Source organism: Cydia splendana, chromosome 21 (genome assembly GCF_910591565.1).
Source record: "Cydia splendana chromosome 21, ilCydSple1.2, whole genome shotgun sequence".
NCBI classification, from domain to species: Eukaryota; Metazoa; Arthropoda; class Insecta; order Lepidoptera; family Tortricidae; genus Cydia; species Cydia splendana.
Window position 1 is genome coordinate 15,488,630 of NC_085980.1, and position 15,977 is coordinate 15,504,606.

The window sequence follows — 15,977 nt, forward strand, 5'->3', positions numbered from 1 at the left end:
TTTATTGTACAAAAATCAAAACAAAACATGAAAAAGAACATTCGTCATTAGTACAAAGGCGAACTTATCCCTTTAAGGGATCTCTTCCAGTTAACCTTTGAGGGAGAATTGGAGACGGTAGACATCCGTACTGTACTGTGGTTGTTTATTGTGCTTTACAGGCATGGGCACACAGGACCAGTACGCGGTGGGCGACCTCCTAGGGAAGCTGTTAGGGCGCTCACCGCGGCTGCCACACGCCTACTTGCTGCCGGGGCTGGCACCCGAACTCGCCGGGATGTACTGGGACGTGTTCCTGCCGCTACGCGGTGCCGCGTCCGTGCGGCACCGCGCCCTTCTTGTTGAGAGGTAACACTATTCTTTGTTTCATGTGGGTATGTCTAGTGTGATGTTAACGATAGTAGTAATGTGACGTGTTTATTGTACGCTATGACATAGGGTTATTCATGAAACGAGTATTTAGGTTCTCAAAGACCTGATAAAAAACTGCGAGCATCGTCCCTCATAATCAACACCACCCCACCATACCGCGTTCGATTTTCTCTGGACTGTGCGTGCTGTGGAATGAGACATAAGTGCACTTATGCATTGCCGACCTTTGAAAACCCTGAACACTCTCATCTTGAAAAGAACCCAATCCTCATTCTACAGCACGCATATGCTCTTTATTTTTGTTGTGCCACAATTGCCACATATCTAAGAAGTGATGGTGAGCTTTTCTACTTTGGGGAGATGCAGTTTAATAATATGTTTTAATAATCCGGTTTTACATCGTGTTTCAGGCGGGCTCCTTATTCTTCCGTATGTGGCTCAGTAGTCCCTTACGAGTCGGATAGTGGGTACCAAACGCCCATGACAACGGCTGAGGCTGTGTTCCGATACCCGCTGGTTGGTCGAGTCCTGTTCAGACAGCCACAAGACCGGCCCTGGGAGGACACCACCATCATCATCGAGAGCCTGGTCAGTAAACAGTATTAGCTGCTGCACAGCAACTGGTCAGTTAATTATATAGACAATGGTATCGGCTATAGATGCCCGGTGGTGTTCTATCCGCTAGTCCCTAGCTCTGGAAGCTACCTAGGTCCTTTACCTGGTGCATGAGGAATCAGGTAACTACTCTTCTCCCGCCCCGCTTAGTATTTTCAAAGTACTTTTAAGTCTTGAAAATGACAACCATTTTTGTTTGATGGTTCTGGTATTGTAAGCTTTAATGAACCATCTGATGCGAATATGTCCTGTTGACTTAAGTACGTTATCAATAATTCACCTTCTCTTTCATCAGATCCACGCGGACGGCGCTAACGTGAACGACACATTCGGTCACCGCTGGGCGCTCCACGAGCGCGCGCCGGGCGCGGACTGGTACAACTGGTCGAGGCGTTGTGAGAGCGCCGGGCACGAGTGGGAGCCCCGGGGACTCCAGGTCGACCCGCGCCAGCCGGACCTCTATTGTGGGCATGCACCGCTTTGCCGGCTCGGAGATCTCACCACCAGGTAATGCTACAGAATTCTAATTGGGAAGTTCGGCAGCCTTGCATGTACAGCGAGCTGCAAAGGTGCATACCCACTTTATGAATGAAGCAGCAGGTGTGTGTATAGGTACGTGTATCAAGGAAAAGCGTAGTATGACGTGGAATGCCCCGAATGCCTTTTTGACTCTGACTGAATGGAGAAAGAAAAGAATTAAAGCAGGTTAGGCTCTACATCTACAACGACGACTAAGTGGATGAATTATGACTATTTTTTTGTGCATTTGATTGCAGGCACGGCATGCTGTCAGTGGCGGGTCGTAAACGCGCGGCGGCAAAGCTGACACGACGGCTGTTCTCCGATCCGGTGCTGTCTCTGTCTGGTCGATACTCTGCGCTGAAGCGCTCGCTCATCATACTTGACGACCATGGACCCGTGGCGCGCGGCGAGCGGATGGCCTGCTCTGTGTAACTATCTATCTTCCTCTAATTATAATCCTCTTAACTCTAAGGATAATAAGGATGAACGTAATAATTTTGCTAAGGGTCTCAATTCAACGCTTACCACCACCACCATTATCATCACCAGTTTGGATTACCGCTATTTACAAACATTTATGGTTTAGGCACGCTTATGCAAAAGATCGTGGTGTAGATTTTGTCATAACTCGTTGGTGAGGTCGATGTTTATTTGTTTTTTAAACGCTGTTTTTAAATAAATGTGTCACTGAAGTATTTTCAACTGACAAAGGCTTAAAGTACAGTAAACCAAATAATCAAGCTATTATTAACGGTTTATAATTGTGTGCAGTATCGTGGGTTCAGCTCGGCGGAAGGCGGTAGTCCACGATTGGTTCGGCGAGGGCGCGGGAGCGGGGTTGCAGGGAAAGTTGGAAATCACCCAGCAGTCTGCTTATGACATCGCCAACCTGCAGCTTAAGCTGGACAACTTAGAAGATGTTCGAGACTACCAGATACATGATGTAGGTATACAATCCAGACTGGTTCAGGATACGGGGTGCAGAGAAAATTAGAAATGACCAAGCAGTCTACTTATGACATCGCCAATCTACAGCTCTAGCTGTATATATAATCTGGGGGACGTGCGGGACTAATACCTGATACACGAGGTACAGCACCAAAAATTTCCCGATTCCCACAAAAGTAGAGGTATTTGCGAAGGGGGTCGAGTTCTTGTGATAATGGGACTCCTAAGAAGAGGGTTAGACCGAGCCTGAAATGGAAAGTCTTTTTTAAGTCATCATTTGCCAAGCTATTCGTACATTTTAATCATTTATTGAACGAACCTGTACTATCTGTAGATTTACTCAATTCCTACTTAATTACTGACCTTGTCTTTGGCTAGCGTTAAAATTTTGTTTTGTCGTGGGTGCAGGCCCCGGTAGAGAAGGAGTTAGAGTTCCCCTGCGAGACCAGCACGCTACTCGAGGTCTACAACCCCTACAACGTCAGCAAGTCCTCAAGCCCACAGCCCACAAAAGGTAATTTAAACTGCCGTACTAGCGTACTGAGGGCCTACGGCTAACATTGACAATCGAAATTTCGTTATCTTCTTCTTTATTAAAGTGATAAACTGCTATAGGTACTGAACGTTGTAATTTGCCCGCCGTAACACTCACAATTCATCGATCATCATCATGAATCATGAATTCATTCTTCTTCTTTTTCTCTCTCTCGGTAACCTTTTTACAGGTATGTAGGTACACTAGGTACAGTAGGTACATTAGTATTTGAGTGGCCTGTTTTACGATGCGCCGCTATTCTTCTAGCATTCGTTTATAATGGTCGAGTCATAAACACGACTGTTCTTTTCTATATCACTACACCTTATTTATTTATTTATTTAAAATTTAAATCAGGCAACAAGGCCCATATTACAAATACCTTACAGACTAACATACATATATATATATATTATAAACTTAAAAACTAAACACTATTTATGCGACAAAACGGCGTGGCTCCGTTGAATCGGCTGTTCTTGTGTCGGATTCGGCAGTTTGCCCCGGAACCTCCGAAACACGACACCTTTCGGCCAGAAGTCGGCGCACTCGATGGTCTCTTGCAGCGGTCGCGGCACGCGCACCACAAAAGAGTTGAAGTGCACGTAGTGGCGCGATCGAAGCTGGAACACCCTCAGCGAGTAACCGGTCTTCTGGTGTACGTACTCCACCACTTCAGCAGCCGTGGCGGTGTAGTGCAGGCGCGACACATATAGCGCCTTACTCGGTGTAGCAACCCGCAAGCCAGAGTTAGCCGGTTCGGCGCTACCACACTGAGTCTTACGAGGCGCCGTGCGCGCCTTCTTCTTTCTTGATACCAGTGTGAAATCCTCCTCATCCACACCGGCAACAGGGAGCTTCTCCTTGGGAACCGCTCGCTCTTCAGTACCCTTTACAGGTACACTAACCCGGTTCGATGCGACTTTCGGACCGGCGACGACATCCGCGTAAACACGTTATAAAACAATGTCACCCGCCGCGTCTATCTCTTTTGTCTCTATATCTTGCTACCCCGTATAGTCTACCTTTACCCCTTTTAGCCATCTATGTTGAGCCCTTGGTTGGTGGGGGGTTCAACAAATTGTTAAGCAGATTGTGGATTTGGTCATATTACTCCAAATTAACGCTATAATTGCGCTATTACTAAATCTGATAATTATTTGCACGCATTTCCTTAATCTGACGGTTACAATGTAAAAATTAGACGTCAAACTTGTGTTCGTCAGATTAAGAAAATGCCTACAAATTTAGTGTAGTATTAAGTAATAGAAATAATATAGCATTAACGTGGACAAAAACGACCAAACCCACAAAATGCTTAACGATTTTTTAACCCTCCACCAACCTCCCGAAATTTAAAAAAAAATTGTAGACGCTTTCCGGCTCGCTGGAAAAAAACTTTATATAACTTTTTTTTCTTCTTATCTCTTCTCTTCTTATCAATAGGTCTGTACGACGCTCGAGTAAATACACATTTAGCATCGTCGTTTCCCCAACTATTTGTGTGTTTGTATGTTCGCGATAAACTGAAAAGCTTCTTAACGGATTTTCATGCGGTTTTCACCTATCAATAGAGTGATTCTTGAGGAAGGTTTAGGTGTATAATTTGATCCCAACAAAAACATAAATGTGAAATGAGAGCCAAGTTCAATATTAAGAATATTTGTCGTTGTTGACTCGCTGACAAAAGAATTGAGATCTATATGGGTGCCAAGTTCTGTGTTGTGTAGAAAATCCTGAAATTATAAAGGATTTGACTTGGCTAGTTTTTACCAACAAACCAAATTTTAGAAAAGTGGCATATACGCAAAAACTAGCCAAGACAAATCCTTTATAATTTCAGGATTTTCTACACAACACAGAACTTGGCACCCATATAGATCTCAATTCTTTTGTCAGCGAGTCAACAACGACAAATATTCTTAATATTGAACTTGGCTCTCATTTCACATTTATGTTTTTGTTGGGATATCATTACTTTTAGTACAGAAATTACTATAGTAGGTATTCATCATAAAAGCAGTTTGCCTAAGCTGAAAAGGAGACCCTCGCTAACGCGCGGTCAATTGTTAAAAAGTTTCAGTTTTCAGATATTTTTCTTTTTTATTCGCCTAATAGTCTACCTTCATGCCAAATATCAAGTTTCTAAGCGATCTAGAAGTGGGTTAGATTTTTGGTCTATAAGTATGAATTATTATTTTTTCCATCGAAATCTCAATAATTTCCAGTTTTCAGATTTTTCCCTCTATATACACCTAATAGTCTACCTTGATGCCAAATATCAAGTTTCTAAGTGATCTAGAAGTGGGTTAGGTTTTTGGTCTATAAGTATTAATTATATTTTTTCCATCGAAATATCAATAATTTCCAGTTTTCAGATTGTTTCCTCTATATACACCTAATAGTCTGCCTTGATGCCAAATATTAAGTTTCTAAGTGATCTAGAAGTGGGTTAGATTTTTGGTCTATAAGTATGAATTATTATTTTTTCCATCGAAATCTCAATAATATTCCAAAAATATTAGATGTACATTGCACGTTATTTGCAGACGATATTTCAATATTATTCCCCTGCACTCACCCTGAGGAAGCTGCCACAATATTAACCCAAACACTACATAAAACAGAGGACTGGCTACAAGCCAACAATCTTGAACTTAACCTAAATAAAACAAAAGTCATACAATTCAAACCCCATCAAAAACAAGACTTGCCAATTAGCCTTACTTATAATAACATTAAATTAGAATACATAAAATCAACAACTTTATTAGGGATAGATATAGATACTAGTACCAATTGGAAGCAGCATATACAAAATCTGACGAAAAGGATATCATCATTCATTTATGCCCTAAATCACCTCAAACGCGTAACGGACTTAAAGACAGCTCTCGCAGCGTACTATGCATACGCTCACTCCAGAATATCCTACGGGATCGTTTTATGGGATAATAGTACCGACATAGACAAAATATTCATACTCCAAAGAAGATGTGTCAGAATCCTAGCCAACATTGACGAAATGGAATCCTGTAAGCCATTTTTTGTTAAATATAAAATACTCACCCTTACCTCTATATATATTCTGGAGACTAGCAAATTTGTAAGAAAACATAGTGAACTATACTCTCCTGAAACACTACCCAGAAGAAATGACCGCAATTTAAATAAATTAAAGCTTCCTTTTTCTAAACTGAAATTGGTCACAGCTAGCCCACACTATATGTCCATAAAAATATATAATCACCTCCCAAATAACATAAAAAATGTGAATAAACTAAGCCTGTTCAGCAAGAAACTAAAATCATTCCTGCTAAATAAATGTTATTATAGTATAAGAGAATTTTTTGAAGATACATAATATCTCTTTGGTATAGTGATACTTGTAATTCTACATCTATAATTAGTATGTGTAAGATATTATCAAAATGTAAAATAATTAAATAACTATTAGGAATATATGTAAATAATATGTACAATTTTAGATTATATTAGTATGTTGTCCTATGTGGAACCATGTTGCTGTGCCCTAACAGGGCGTCACATGAACTGCTTATATTTAAGAACACCTGTACCTGCTATGTGATATGCAATAAACGATTTCAATTTCAATTTCAATTTCAAGAATAATTTCCAGTTTTCAGATTTTTCCCTCTATATACACCTAATAGTCTACCTTGATGCCAAATATCAAGTTTCTAAGTGATCTAGAAGTGGGTTGGTTAGGTTTATGATCTATATGTCAGTCAGTCACAAAAAATGCCGGTTTTTAAACGTTAATTTATCAGTAACTGATTGAGCTACGTTTATGAAATTTTGTATTTTGGACAAGCTAAGGGGCTTGAATACATGTGCCAAATTTCATTTGTGTAGGTTAAGTAGGTTTCAAGTTGTGAAGGGGTCAAAAATAGCTCGAAATGGTTCGTGTAATATTACACACGGTTGCTGCGTCGCCAGTTCCTTTTTCTTTGAACTTGGCTGGACACGCTACCGCGTGTCTAGATTAATTTGTTAACTTGGGCGGGTCTCTAGTTATTTATTATAAGAAAGAAAGGCTTCATAGGTTCACCGCAGAATCCACAGCTATTTTTAGAACCCCGTTACAAGTAGCAGTTATCTCCTACATAGTATATTTTTCGTATCGAAATAAAACATATTATGGTTATCTCTGTAACAGGCACGGTGGATGAGTACGCCGTCGGCGCGTTAGGAGACAAGTTCGGTCTGCTGGAGCACCAGCGACGCACGCACAGCGCCAACAACGACACGGTGTTGTCGCTGTTCGGCGAACAGAGCGTGCTGGGGCGCTCGCTGCTGCTCGCGCGCGCTAAGGGCACGAGAAGGTAAGTAAACACTTTAAACAATTGACATATTTTACCCACAGTATAAATTCCCACACAATTGGATTAAAGCTTGTTTATGCTTATCAAATTCAAATTCGTTTTTCTTCCTATTCCGCTCAAAATTGACTATACTTCGTGGAATTATTATAAAGAAAAATTGCTAAGTAATAAGAAAACTTTTACAGGTGGGCATGCGGTACCCTCCAGCGTGGTTACAGTCCTTCCGAAGCGCGAGAACTGCGGGCAATCGCATCTTTTCACCATCCCGGCGGCTTCGCGTGGGGCTACGTGCGGATGACACAGCTCGTGAGCAGCGACGGAGGAACCAGCGATACCGTGCTCGAGCTCAAGCTGCGTTACCCTGGCGACAAGGACCGGAATATGGTAAGCATACTTTCCTTCCAAACGATTATGAGATACTTGCTAAAACGATTATGATTACTTTGCCGCACTTGAATGTTTCAAGATTGTGTATTGTTGTATTGCAGACACACGGTCACCGCTGGGAGGTGTGGGTGAATCCGGTGGGCGTGGACGCTGCGGTGGCGGTGGCTGGAGTGCGTTGTGTGGCTGGAGGGTATCGGTGGAACCCCTACTTCACTCAACTGGCTGACCCTCTTAACGTAAGTATCAGTTTCTCTTTATTGCTGACATGATGGGTAACTTTTCGCAAAACCCCCATTTCGTGTAGTTTGCTGATAATCTTTATCCCTTTAGCTACCAGTATCCATCTAATTATCTTATCTTAAAAGTACATAAGTAGTTAGTAAATATATGTATAATATACATATAAGTATACTTATACTATGCAGTCCCCACACGGGATTGTTGTGCCATTTAGGGTTCTTGCTAAATTGGAAATTCTATAGCGTAAGTATTGAACAACCAATTTGGCTAGGACCAGCTAAATGGCGCAACAATGGCGGAGCGTGATGATGGTACATAGGTAGTAGTATTGCGTCATGCTCTTCGTCGGTGCATCATGAATTTTTATGGGATGCCTGGTAACTCACACAAAGGCTTGTTTAATTCTACTTGACTCTTCTTGATGAATCATAATGCGAGCAGAATAGACTTTGAATATAAAAGTCACTAAAGGAGCTTGCCGGGACACGCGGCATTTGAACAAACTATTATATTTTTTAACCGACATCAATTTCATAGAAGGAGGAGGTTCTGTATTCGGTTGTGCCTATTTTTTTTTTCTATGTACGTTCACCGATTACTCCGACATCCGTAGTCCGATTTGAGTAATTCTTTTTTTGTTTGAAAGGAGCTACCTCCGAGTTGGTCCCATTTTAATTTGGTTCTGTTCTGATGATGGGATCCATGAGGAATTGAGGGAACTCCTCAATTTTTAAAGGCACATGTATGGTGTTTTGGGCGTTTTCTTAAGCAACTCGAGTATTTTCTCCCGAAAACCACCAATTTGATGAAGTAGACCTGATGGTGATGATTATTTTGATGATAATGATGATGATTTCTTTAAATGTAAGTATGTTCAGCGATTATTCCGGCACCTGTGATCCGATTTGAGTAATTATTTTTGTGTTTGGACGAAGTTACCTCCAAGGTGTTTCCATTATTTTTGATTCTGGTCTGATGATGGAATCCATGAGGAATTGAGGGAGCTCCTCAATTTTTAAAGGCTCGTGTTAAGTGATTTCGGGGTTTTCTAAAGTAACTCTCCGAGCATTTGCTTCCGAAAACCACCAATTTGATGTACTGCAACTGTAGCCTTACCACGAGTTTGACATTGACATATTCGCTAACGTCTTATGCATCTAAATGTAACTTTTTATGCATCTCGCTCACACTAAGGTTAGTACGAGCGAGATGAATAGGAAGTAAGTTACACACATGCTAGCGAATATATCAATGCCAAACTCGTGGTAAGCTGGTAAGGCTACTGATCGGGAGTTAGGGTTAATAGGAGTTAGGGGTGAGGGATTAAGGGGTCGGGGAATGGCGGTTGAAGGGTTGCTGGTTCAGGATCGAGGGGTTCCTGGATCAGGGGTTGATGTGCTGTGAGGTTGAGTGATCGGGGGGCTGAGGGATTGGGTCAGTGGCGGGGCGGGCGGATGGATTTAGTTGACAGGAATTATAATTTCCCAGACGGACTCGAGAAAATTCCTGATTATATATTTACTAAAGTAATAGGTACACGAATTTAGTGTTAAACATGATCTTGTTTTTCATTCATGCGTCGCGCTCTTAACAATGCATTAAAATTAAAAATGGTAAAATAAAAACTTTTTACAAAAAAAAATAAACCGACTTCAAAAAGGATGAAATAAAATATTATCCTTTTTTATGTCTATGCGTTACCAACTGATATGTTTGAAGTCGGTGTCAAGCCAAGTAGTAACAATACCAGTCAAAAATAATCAGCTTTATGGCTATAAATCCTATTAGAACTGTACTAATAACTATTATAAATGTGTGAAGAATTCTGTCTGCCTCTTTGTCGCCTTTTCATGGCTAAACAACTGAACCGTTTTAGGTGAAATTTGGCAAGAAGGTAAATTCCTTGAATTGTTTTATATTTTGAAATGTAGTCCTCTGGATAAGGGACGGGAAATAACTCAGTCCCAATCCCACACTTGCGTGCTATAGACTGTTCGAGCATTAGTAAGAAATGCTCTTTAAAAATACGACGGCAAAAAAATGCATTTATATTTACACTAATGTGCCGACAAACATGGTACGGACTGCGCCAAGAAGGTTTGATCGTGTGTTCTTAGGTCCAGTCGACGTCAATGATATGTATACACTTTTGCACCTTACTCCTTTGTAATAAGGCGAAAAGTGTAAACATATTTTTAACGTCGACTGCACCTACAGAAAGTACGTTCATTGTCGTCGTGTAAGGCAATCCAACGTAGGTAAATCCTTATCGAATCGCACCAAAGTCATAGTATGCTTCAAAATTTGGCTTGGCACCGACTTCAAACATATCAGTTGGTAACGCATAGACATAAAAAAGGATAATAAATAAATAAATAAATAAATAATTTCTTTATTCAGACAAATACAGTCCACATTTGTTAATCTGCTACTTATAAACTAGGTTAATTATATTTTATAATATTTTATTTCATCCTTTTTGAAGTCGGTTTAATTTTTTTTGTAAAAAGTTTTTTATTACGTTTAGTAGAATTGATTCTGACTCGTGTTTTTGCAGCACGAGTTGTACGACGAAGAATGCGGCGCAGACAACCCGCTGCGCTGCGATGCGGGAGACCTTACTTCGCGTCTTGGCACTATCAGTAAGTTTAATAGGCTATAGCTCACAACCACATACATCAATAAACTCTTGTATCAGAGGTTATTCCACATTCTACATTTTCTAAGACAAGTTGTGAATGTTGTGATCTGTGATACTACATATACGGACTATAAAGGGCTAAGAGGGCGTTGAACTGCACGTTCGTAATAAAACAAAGACTTATCGTTAGTACTTATCAATGGACTCGCTAACGCTACTTTGTTTATTGATGTGAAAGCAAGAAGGCAGAAACCAAAGCGGATATGCGTACTCTTGTTCGTTATACTCCTTTAACCTCGCACTATTTTCAGGCGTCGGAGCAGGACGGCGGTTGACGGACGCAAACCTTCCACTAGAAGGATCTGAGCGGGCGCTCGCTCCTGGTGTTGACTCCGTCTAACAATCTTCTATTTTCAGGTGTTGGAGCAGGACGGCAGGTGGTGACAGACGCAAACCTCCCGCTAGAAGGAACAGCGCGGGCGCTGGGTCGGTCGCTGGTGGTGTTCGCGGTGGGGGGAGGAAGGGACCGGCTCGCCTGCGCCAACATCGAGGAGGACCACGATATCGTCAAATACGTCAACATCCTGAAGCCGCCGCGATTCGCCATGTCAGTCCCAAGTAGAGTTGTGCCCTTCTCGAGAACGTTGTCCGTTTATTGTGGGGAATATTATATTCTTCGTTTCCTGTACAAAACTTATAGAACTTTTTCGAGAACGACATATATAATTCTAGAACCGTAAGCCAGCAACAATTTTTATGCCATACTTAAACCAACCTTTCAGAGGCCAGTTCTTGGCGGAGGTGCGTCGCGTAATGGGAGTGCCACCGTGGCTGCTCTGGGCGGAGGCGCGACGATCCAAGCCACTACATAGTGGAGCTTGTCTCCAACTGCTGCTGCACTTCTCAGGGCCTAACGCAGCGCGCCTGGAGCAGGACTTCACCAAGTAATACTTACTTTAAGAGAGTATTAAGAGTTACATGCAATACGAAGCTCAACGCAAAGCAGATGCTGGTGATGACGCTGCAGAAATCTGCATTGCATTACAAAAGAGACAGATCTTACGAGTATACTTATTACTTCTAATAGAACATCGTGCTCTGAGTCACATTACACTCCTGAATTTAGTGACGTTTTGGGCAAAGTATCGTGTCTCTCCATTAACCTAAAATTATTTCATGGCACATAATGAGCTTCTGATCTTCCAGGCATAAGTATTTTCACAAGAGGGATCTACCTGAAGCTCAGGGTATTAATTGTAAAAAGTCTTAGCACTTATACTATTTGCATTTTGCAGGTTACTAGCGACGGGTCGTCTGGACTCGCCCAGCATTTTCATCCCGGGGCACGTGGACTCCAAGAGGAAACGGACAACGTCTTATAGACAGTGCGGCGTCGCTGATCCTAGTGACAGACGTACGTGATTTAATTTTGTCTACCTTCTAGTTTCGGCCCACAAAAAAAACCATTTTATGTTAACATAGCGTATAGAGTATCGTGGCCAATTGGCCATGTTTGGGCTATTTGAATCTGTGCACACAATAAAACAGCCTTAAAAGCAATTGAAAAATCACCGTTAAAAAATGTTGCTTGAATTGGAAAATTAATTACGCGAGAATATATACGGTAAACGATTGTTCTGAATGAGTTGTACATAACAATGGCTGTTACGGCTAATAGGTAATGTACGCTTGATTATTGATTTGATGGGCATTTTAAACTGTTTTAAAAAGTACTTTTGCTTTCGTTAAACTCTACATGTTGATGAATAGTAGTAAGATTCAAGTGCTTGGTGGTTGTTCCAGAGCGGCCGCTGTTCGCGCCGCGCCCGTCGAGCGCGCACGGCACGTCACCGCCCGCGCTCGCCGTCTGTTCCCTGCTGTTGTTGTTTAACTTGTTTATTTAATTATATTTTTATACACGAATATTAAGTAGTTGTTTTATTTCGGACCAGCTCTGTCCGCGACTTTGCGTAAACATCGTTATCGTTAACCGCACCTCTTCTCTTAGCACGAACAGAAATTATATAAAGATTGCAACCACTACTGTCCCCTATTATGCCCTCTTAGGTAAGGTATTCGATTTACACACTGTTTATACAACCTGCAACTGGCAACAGATTAGACCAGATAAAAAAATGTATTGCGTGTAATCATTAATTAAGACGAAACTGACGAAAGTGGACTACTCGCGCGAAATCGCCTTTTCATACAAACGTAACTCATTTTCATCACTGGATATTATTAACATTATTGAAAATACATTGACACAATTTGTTATATATTGCTATGCCCCTGCGTCAATTTTCAAATAAGCATTTTTTGCTGTCCCACGGCTAAAACTCGAAGTCCATAAGACTAAAAGACTGGGTATGTATATATTTTCATTCAATGTATTATAAGCTTTAAAAATCTTGCACAACTGTACCTAAAATATTATTTGTTTCTGACAAAATCGCATTTGAAGTTCCAATAACGGCGAAATTTGCCGTTTTTCGCGTGTCCCAGTGGCGACATAGCGCAATAAAAAAAATCATAACTGGAGGTAGGCAACGTATCATAAACAACTTTGTATTTTTATAAAGAGCATTTTCTAGAGAATTGATTTAATCATATTGATAAATTAATGCGTTATTTAATAAAACAAGGGAGACGCAATAGTGCGGTTAGTTGGGCATCGATTGACATCGAATGTAGACGCGGAAACAGTTTAATTTATTTAAAAACAGGTAAGAATCTCTTTCGATATATTTTGGTACGACTACAATGACATTTGTATGGACGCTTAATACGTTGGTACATAGTTGAAATAAAAATGTTTATTTTATAATAATAGTTGCAAATATAGTGTTAAAATATATAGTAAAATAAATAAGTGAATCGGTTGTATTGTATAGGAAATATCGGTAAAAAATATTATTGGCGACATGTCGCGACATTTGTATGGCGACATTTATACGGCAATTTTGACCGTAAGAATGTCGATTGTGGCATACAAATGTCGACACAGTGTCATACAGATGTCGAGAAGGTGCCATACAAATGTCGTCAGGGACTTATAAATGCAACAAAAATAATAAATAGTGGCATATACATGTTGATACTGCCATACAATGTCGAAAAAATGGCTTATACATGTCAAAAGCGCCTTACAAATGGCCAAATAGTGTCATACAAATGTCGATCTTTAAACGTTCATATCTAGCTAACTATAAAAAATACAGAGGTGCCTCGTACAGTATATTTTTTGTTGTTAAGAGCCCTTTCTAAAACGATGATTATAAATCGGATTTTTCAAAAATAAAAAATTGCCATACAAATGTCGAAAAAACACCCTCTTCAAAAATTGACCCCTACGTTTGATTTTTTGGTTTTTTGAAGTGAAAACTTCTTTAGCGGCGCTGGGCACTCTTCTGGACAAATTGTATTCAAATACCAAATATATTGAATGATCACCAAAAAACATTAATGATCACCAAATCTTGACGACCAAATTAATACGATATTTTCACCTAAATAAACCACTATGATTACCAAAAAATGTATACATATTACCAAATAAAGTAAACTGATGCCAAAATTACTAGCCCCTCCCGCTCAACGCCCCGTACCCCGCACCGCATACCTACCTAACCTAACCTACTTTTCTAGTAGCATTTCGTTATGCTACTAGAAAAGTAGGTTACATTTCAAACACTTCAGTAGGTTACATAACAAAATGCTACTAGAAAAGTGGGTTAGGTTAGGTTTGAACTGCGACCCTTAAGAAACGAAATGCTACTAGAAAAGTGGGTTAGGTTAGGTTAGAACTGCGACCCTTACATAAACGAAATGCTGCTAAAAATGTGGGTTAGGTTAGGTTTGAACTGCGACCCTTTCAGAAACGAAATGCTACTAGAAAAGTGGGTTAGGTTAGGTTGGAACTGCGTCCCTCACAGAAACGAAATGCTACTAGAAAAGTAGGGTAGGTTAGGTTAGAACTGCGACCCTTATAGAAACGAAATGCTACTAGAAAAGTGGGTTAGGTTAGGTTTGAACTGCGACCCTTACAGAACCAAACTGCTATCAGAAAAGTGGGTTAGGTTAGGTTTGAACTGCGACCCTTACAGAAACGAAATGCTACTAGAAAAGTGGGTTAGGTTAGTTTGATCTGCGACCCTTACAGAAAACAACTGCTACTAGAAAAGTGGGTTAGGTTAGGTTTGAACTGCGACCCTTACAGAAAAGGAATGCTACTAGAAAAGTGGGTTAGGTTAGGTTTGAACTGCGACCCTTACAGAAAAGAAATGCTACTAGAAAAGTGGGTAAGGTTAGGTTTGAACTGCGAGCCATACAGAAAAGAAATGCTACTAAAAAAATGGGTTAGGTTAGGTTTGAACTGCGACCCTTACAGAAAAGAAATGCTACTAGAAAAGTGGCTTAGGTTAGGTTTGAACTGCGACTCTTCCAAAAAATAAATGCTACTAAAAAAGTGGGTTAGGTTAGGTTTGAATTGCGACCCTTACAGAAAATAAATGCTACTAGAAAAGTGGGTTAGGTTAGATTTGAACTGCGACCCATACAGAAACGAAATGCTACTAGAAAAGTGGGTTAGGTTAGGTTGGAACTGCGTCCTTCACAGAAACGAAATGCTACTAGAAAAATGGGTTAGGTTAGGTTTGAACAGCGACTCTTCCAAAAAATAAATGCTACTAGAAAAGTGGGTTAGGTTAGGTTTGAATTGCGACCCTTACAGAAAATAAATGCTACTAGAAAAGTGGGTTAGGTTAGGTTCGAACTGCGACTCATACAGAAACGAAATGCTACTAGAAAATTGGGTTTGGTTAGGTTTGAACTGCGACCCTTGCAGAAAAGAAATGCTACTAGAAAAGTTGGTTAGGTGAGGTTTGAACTGCGACCCTTACAGAAACGAAATGCTACTAGAAAAGTGGGTTAGGTTAGGTTAGAACTGCGACTGTTACAGAAATAAAATGCTACTAGAAAAAGGTGACGAAGTGGCTTAATTAATTTAATAGGATACCTAACGATATATTAAATATTTGCACGTTTTTAATTAAAATGTGGTTACAATTTTGTTGGTCATTTACTATTTTTGGGTTTACAATGATTATGTTGGAGTAATTTGCTTTAATAGGATAGCAAGATTAAAGAATTTGGTTATTATTTTACGGCTACAAATATAATGACCACCGAAATATACTTTGGTACCCTAAATAAAAAATCATGCTTACCAAAAAAAATTACTGAACACCAAAAAAATAAGGCCTAAAAATACAAAAGTACCGCCGGTTTAATTACGACTGCACTTCAAATTGTATTCAAATACCAAATATATTGAATGATCACCAAAAATCATGAATGATCACCAAATCTT

General features: G+C 40.3%; 1 protein-coding gene and 1 long non-coding RNA gene across 2 annotated transcripts in view; one reads left to right on the forward strand and one right to left on the reverse strand.

Moving 5' to 3' along the window:
- Positions 1–15,977, reverse strand: part of LOC134801071 (uncharacterized) — a 90,480-nt gene that overhangs the window by 39,360 nt on the left and 35,143 nt on the right. The gene's annotated exons all lie outside the window — the stretch shown is intronic.
- Positions 1–15,977, forward strand: part of LOC134801008 (uncharacterized) — a 44,267-nt gene that overhangs the window by 6,972 nt on the left and 21,318 nt on the right. Inside the window, exons 7-19 of the mRNA XM_063773506.1 lie at positions 162–348; positions 783–960; positions 1,283–1,494; positions 1,764–1,937; positions 2,281–2,452; positions 2,866–2,971; positions 7,173–7,338; positions 7,524–7,722; positions 7,827–7,961; positions 10,523–10,607; positions 11,024–11,213; positions 11,389–11,550; positions 11,902–12,024. Coding sequence (XP_063629576.1) covers positions 162–348; positions 783–960; positions 1,283–1,494; positions 1,764–1,937; positions 2,281–2,452; positions 2,866–2,971; positions 7,173–7,338; positions 7,524–7,722; positions 7,827–7,961; positions 10,523–10,607; positions 11,024–11,213; positions 11,389–11,550; positions 11,902–12,024 — 2,089 coding nt within the window. The remainder of the gene's footprint in view (positions 1–161; positions 349–782; positions 961–1,282; positions 1,495–1,763; positions 1,938–2,280; positions 2,453–2,865; positions 2,972–7,172; positions 7,339–7,523; positions 7,723–7,826; positions 7,962–10,522; positions 10,608–11,023; positions 11,214–11,388; positions 11,551–11,901; positions 12,025–15,977) is intronic.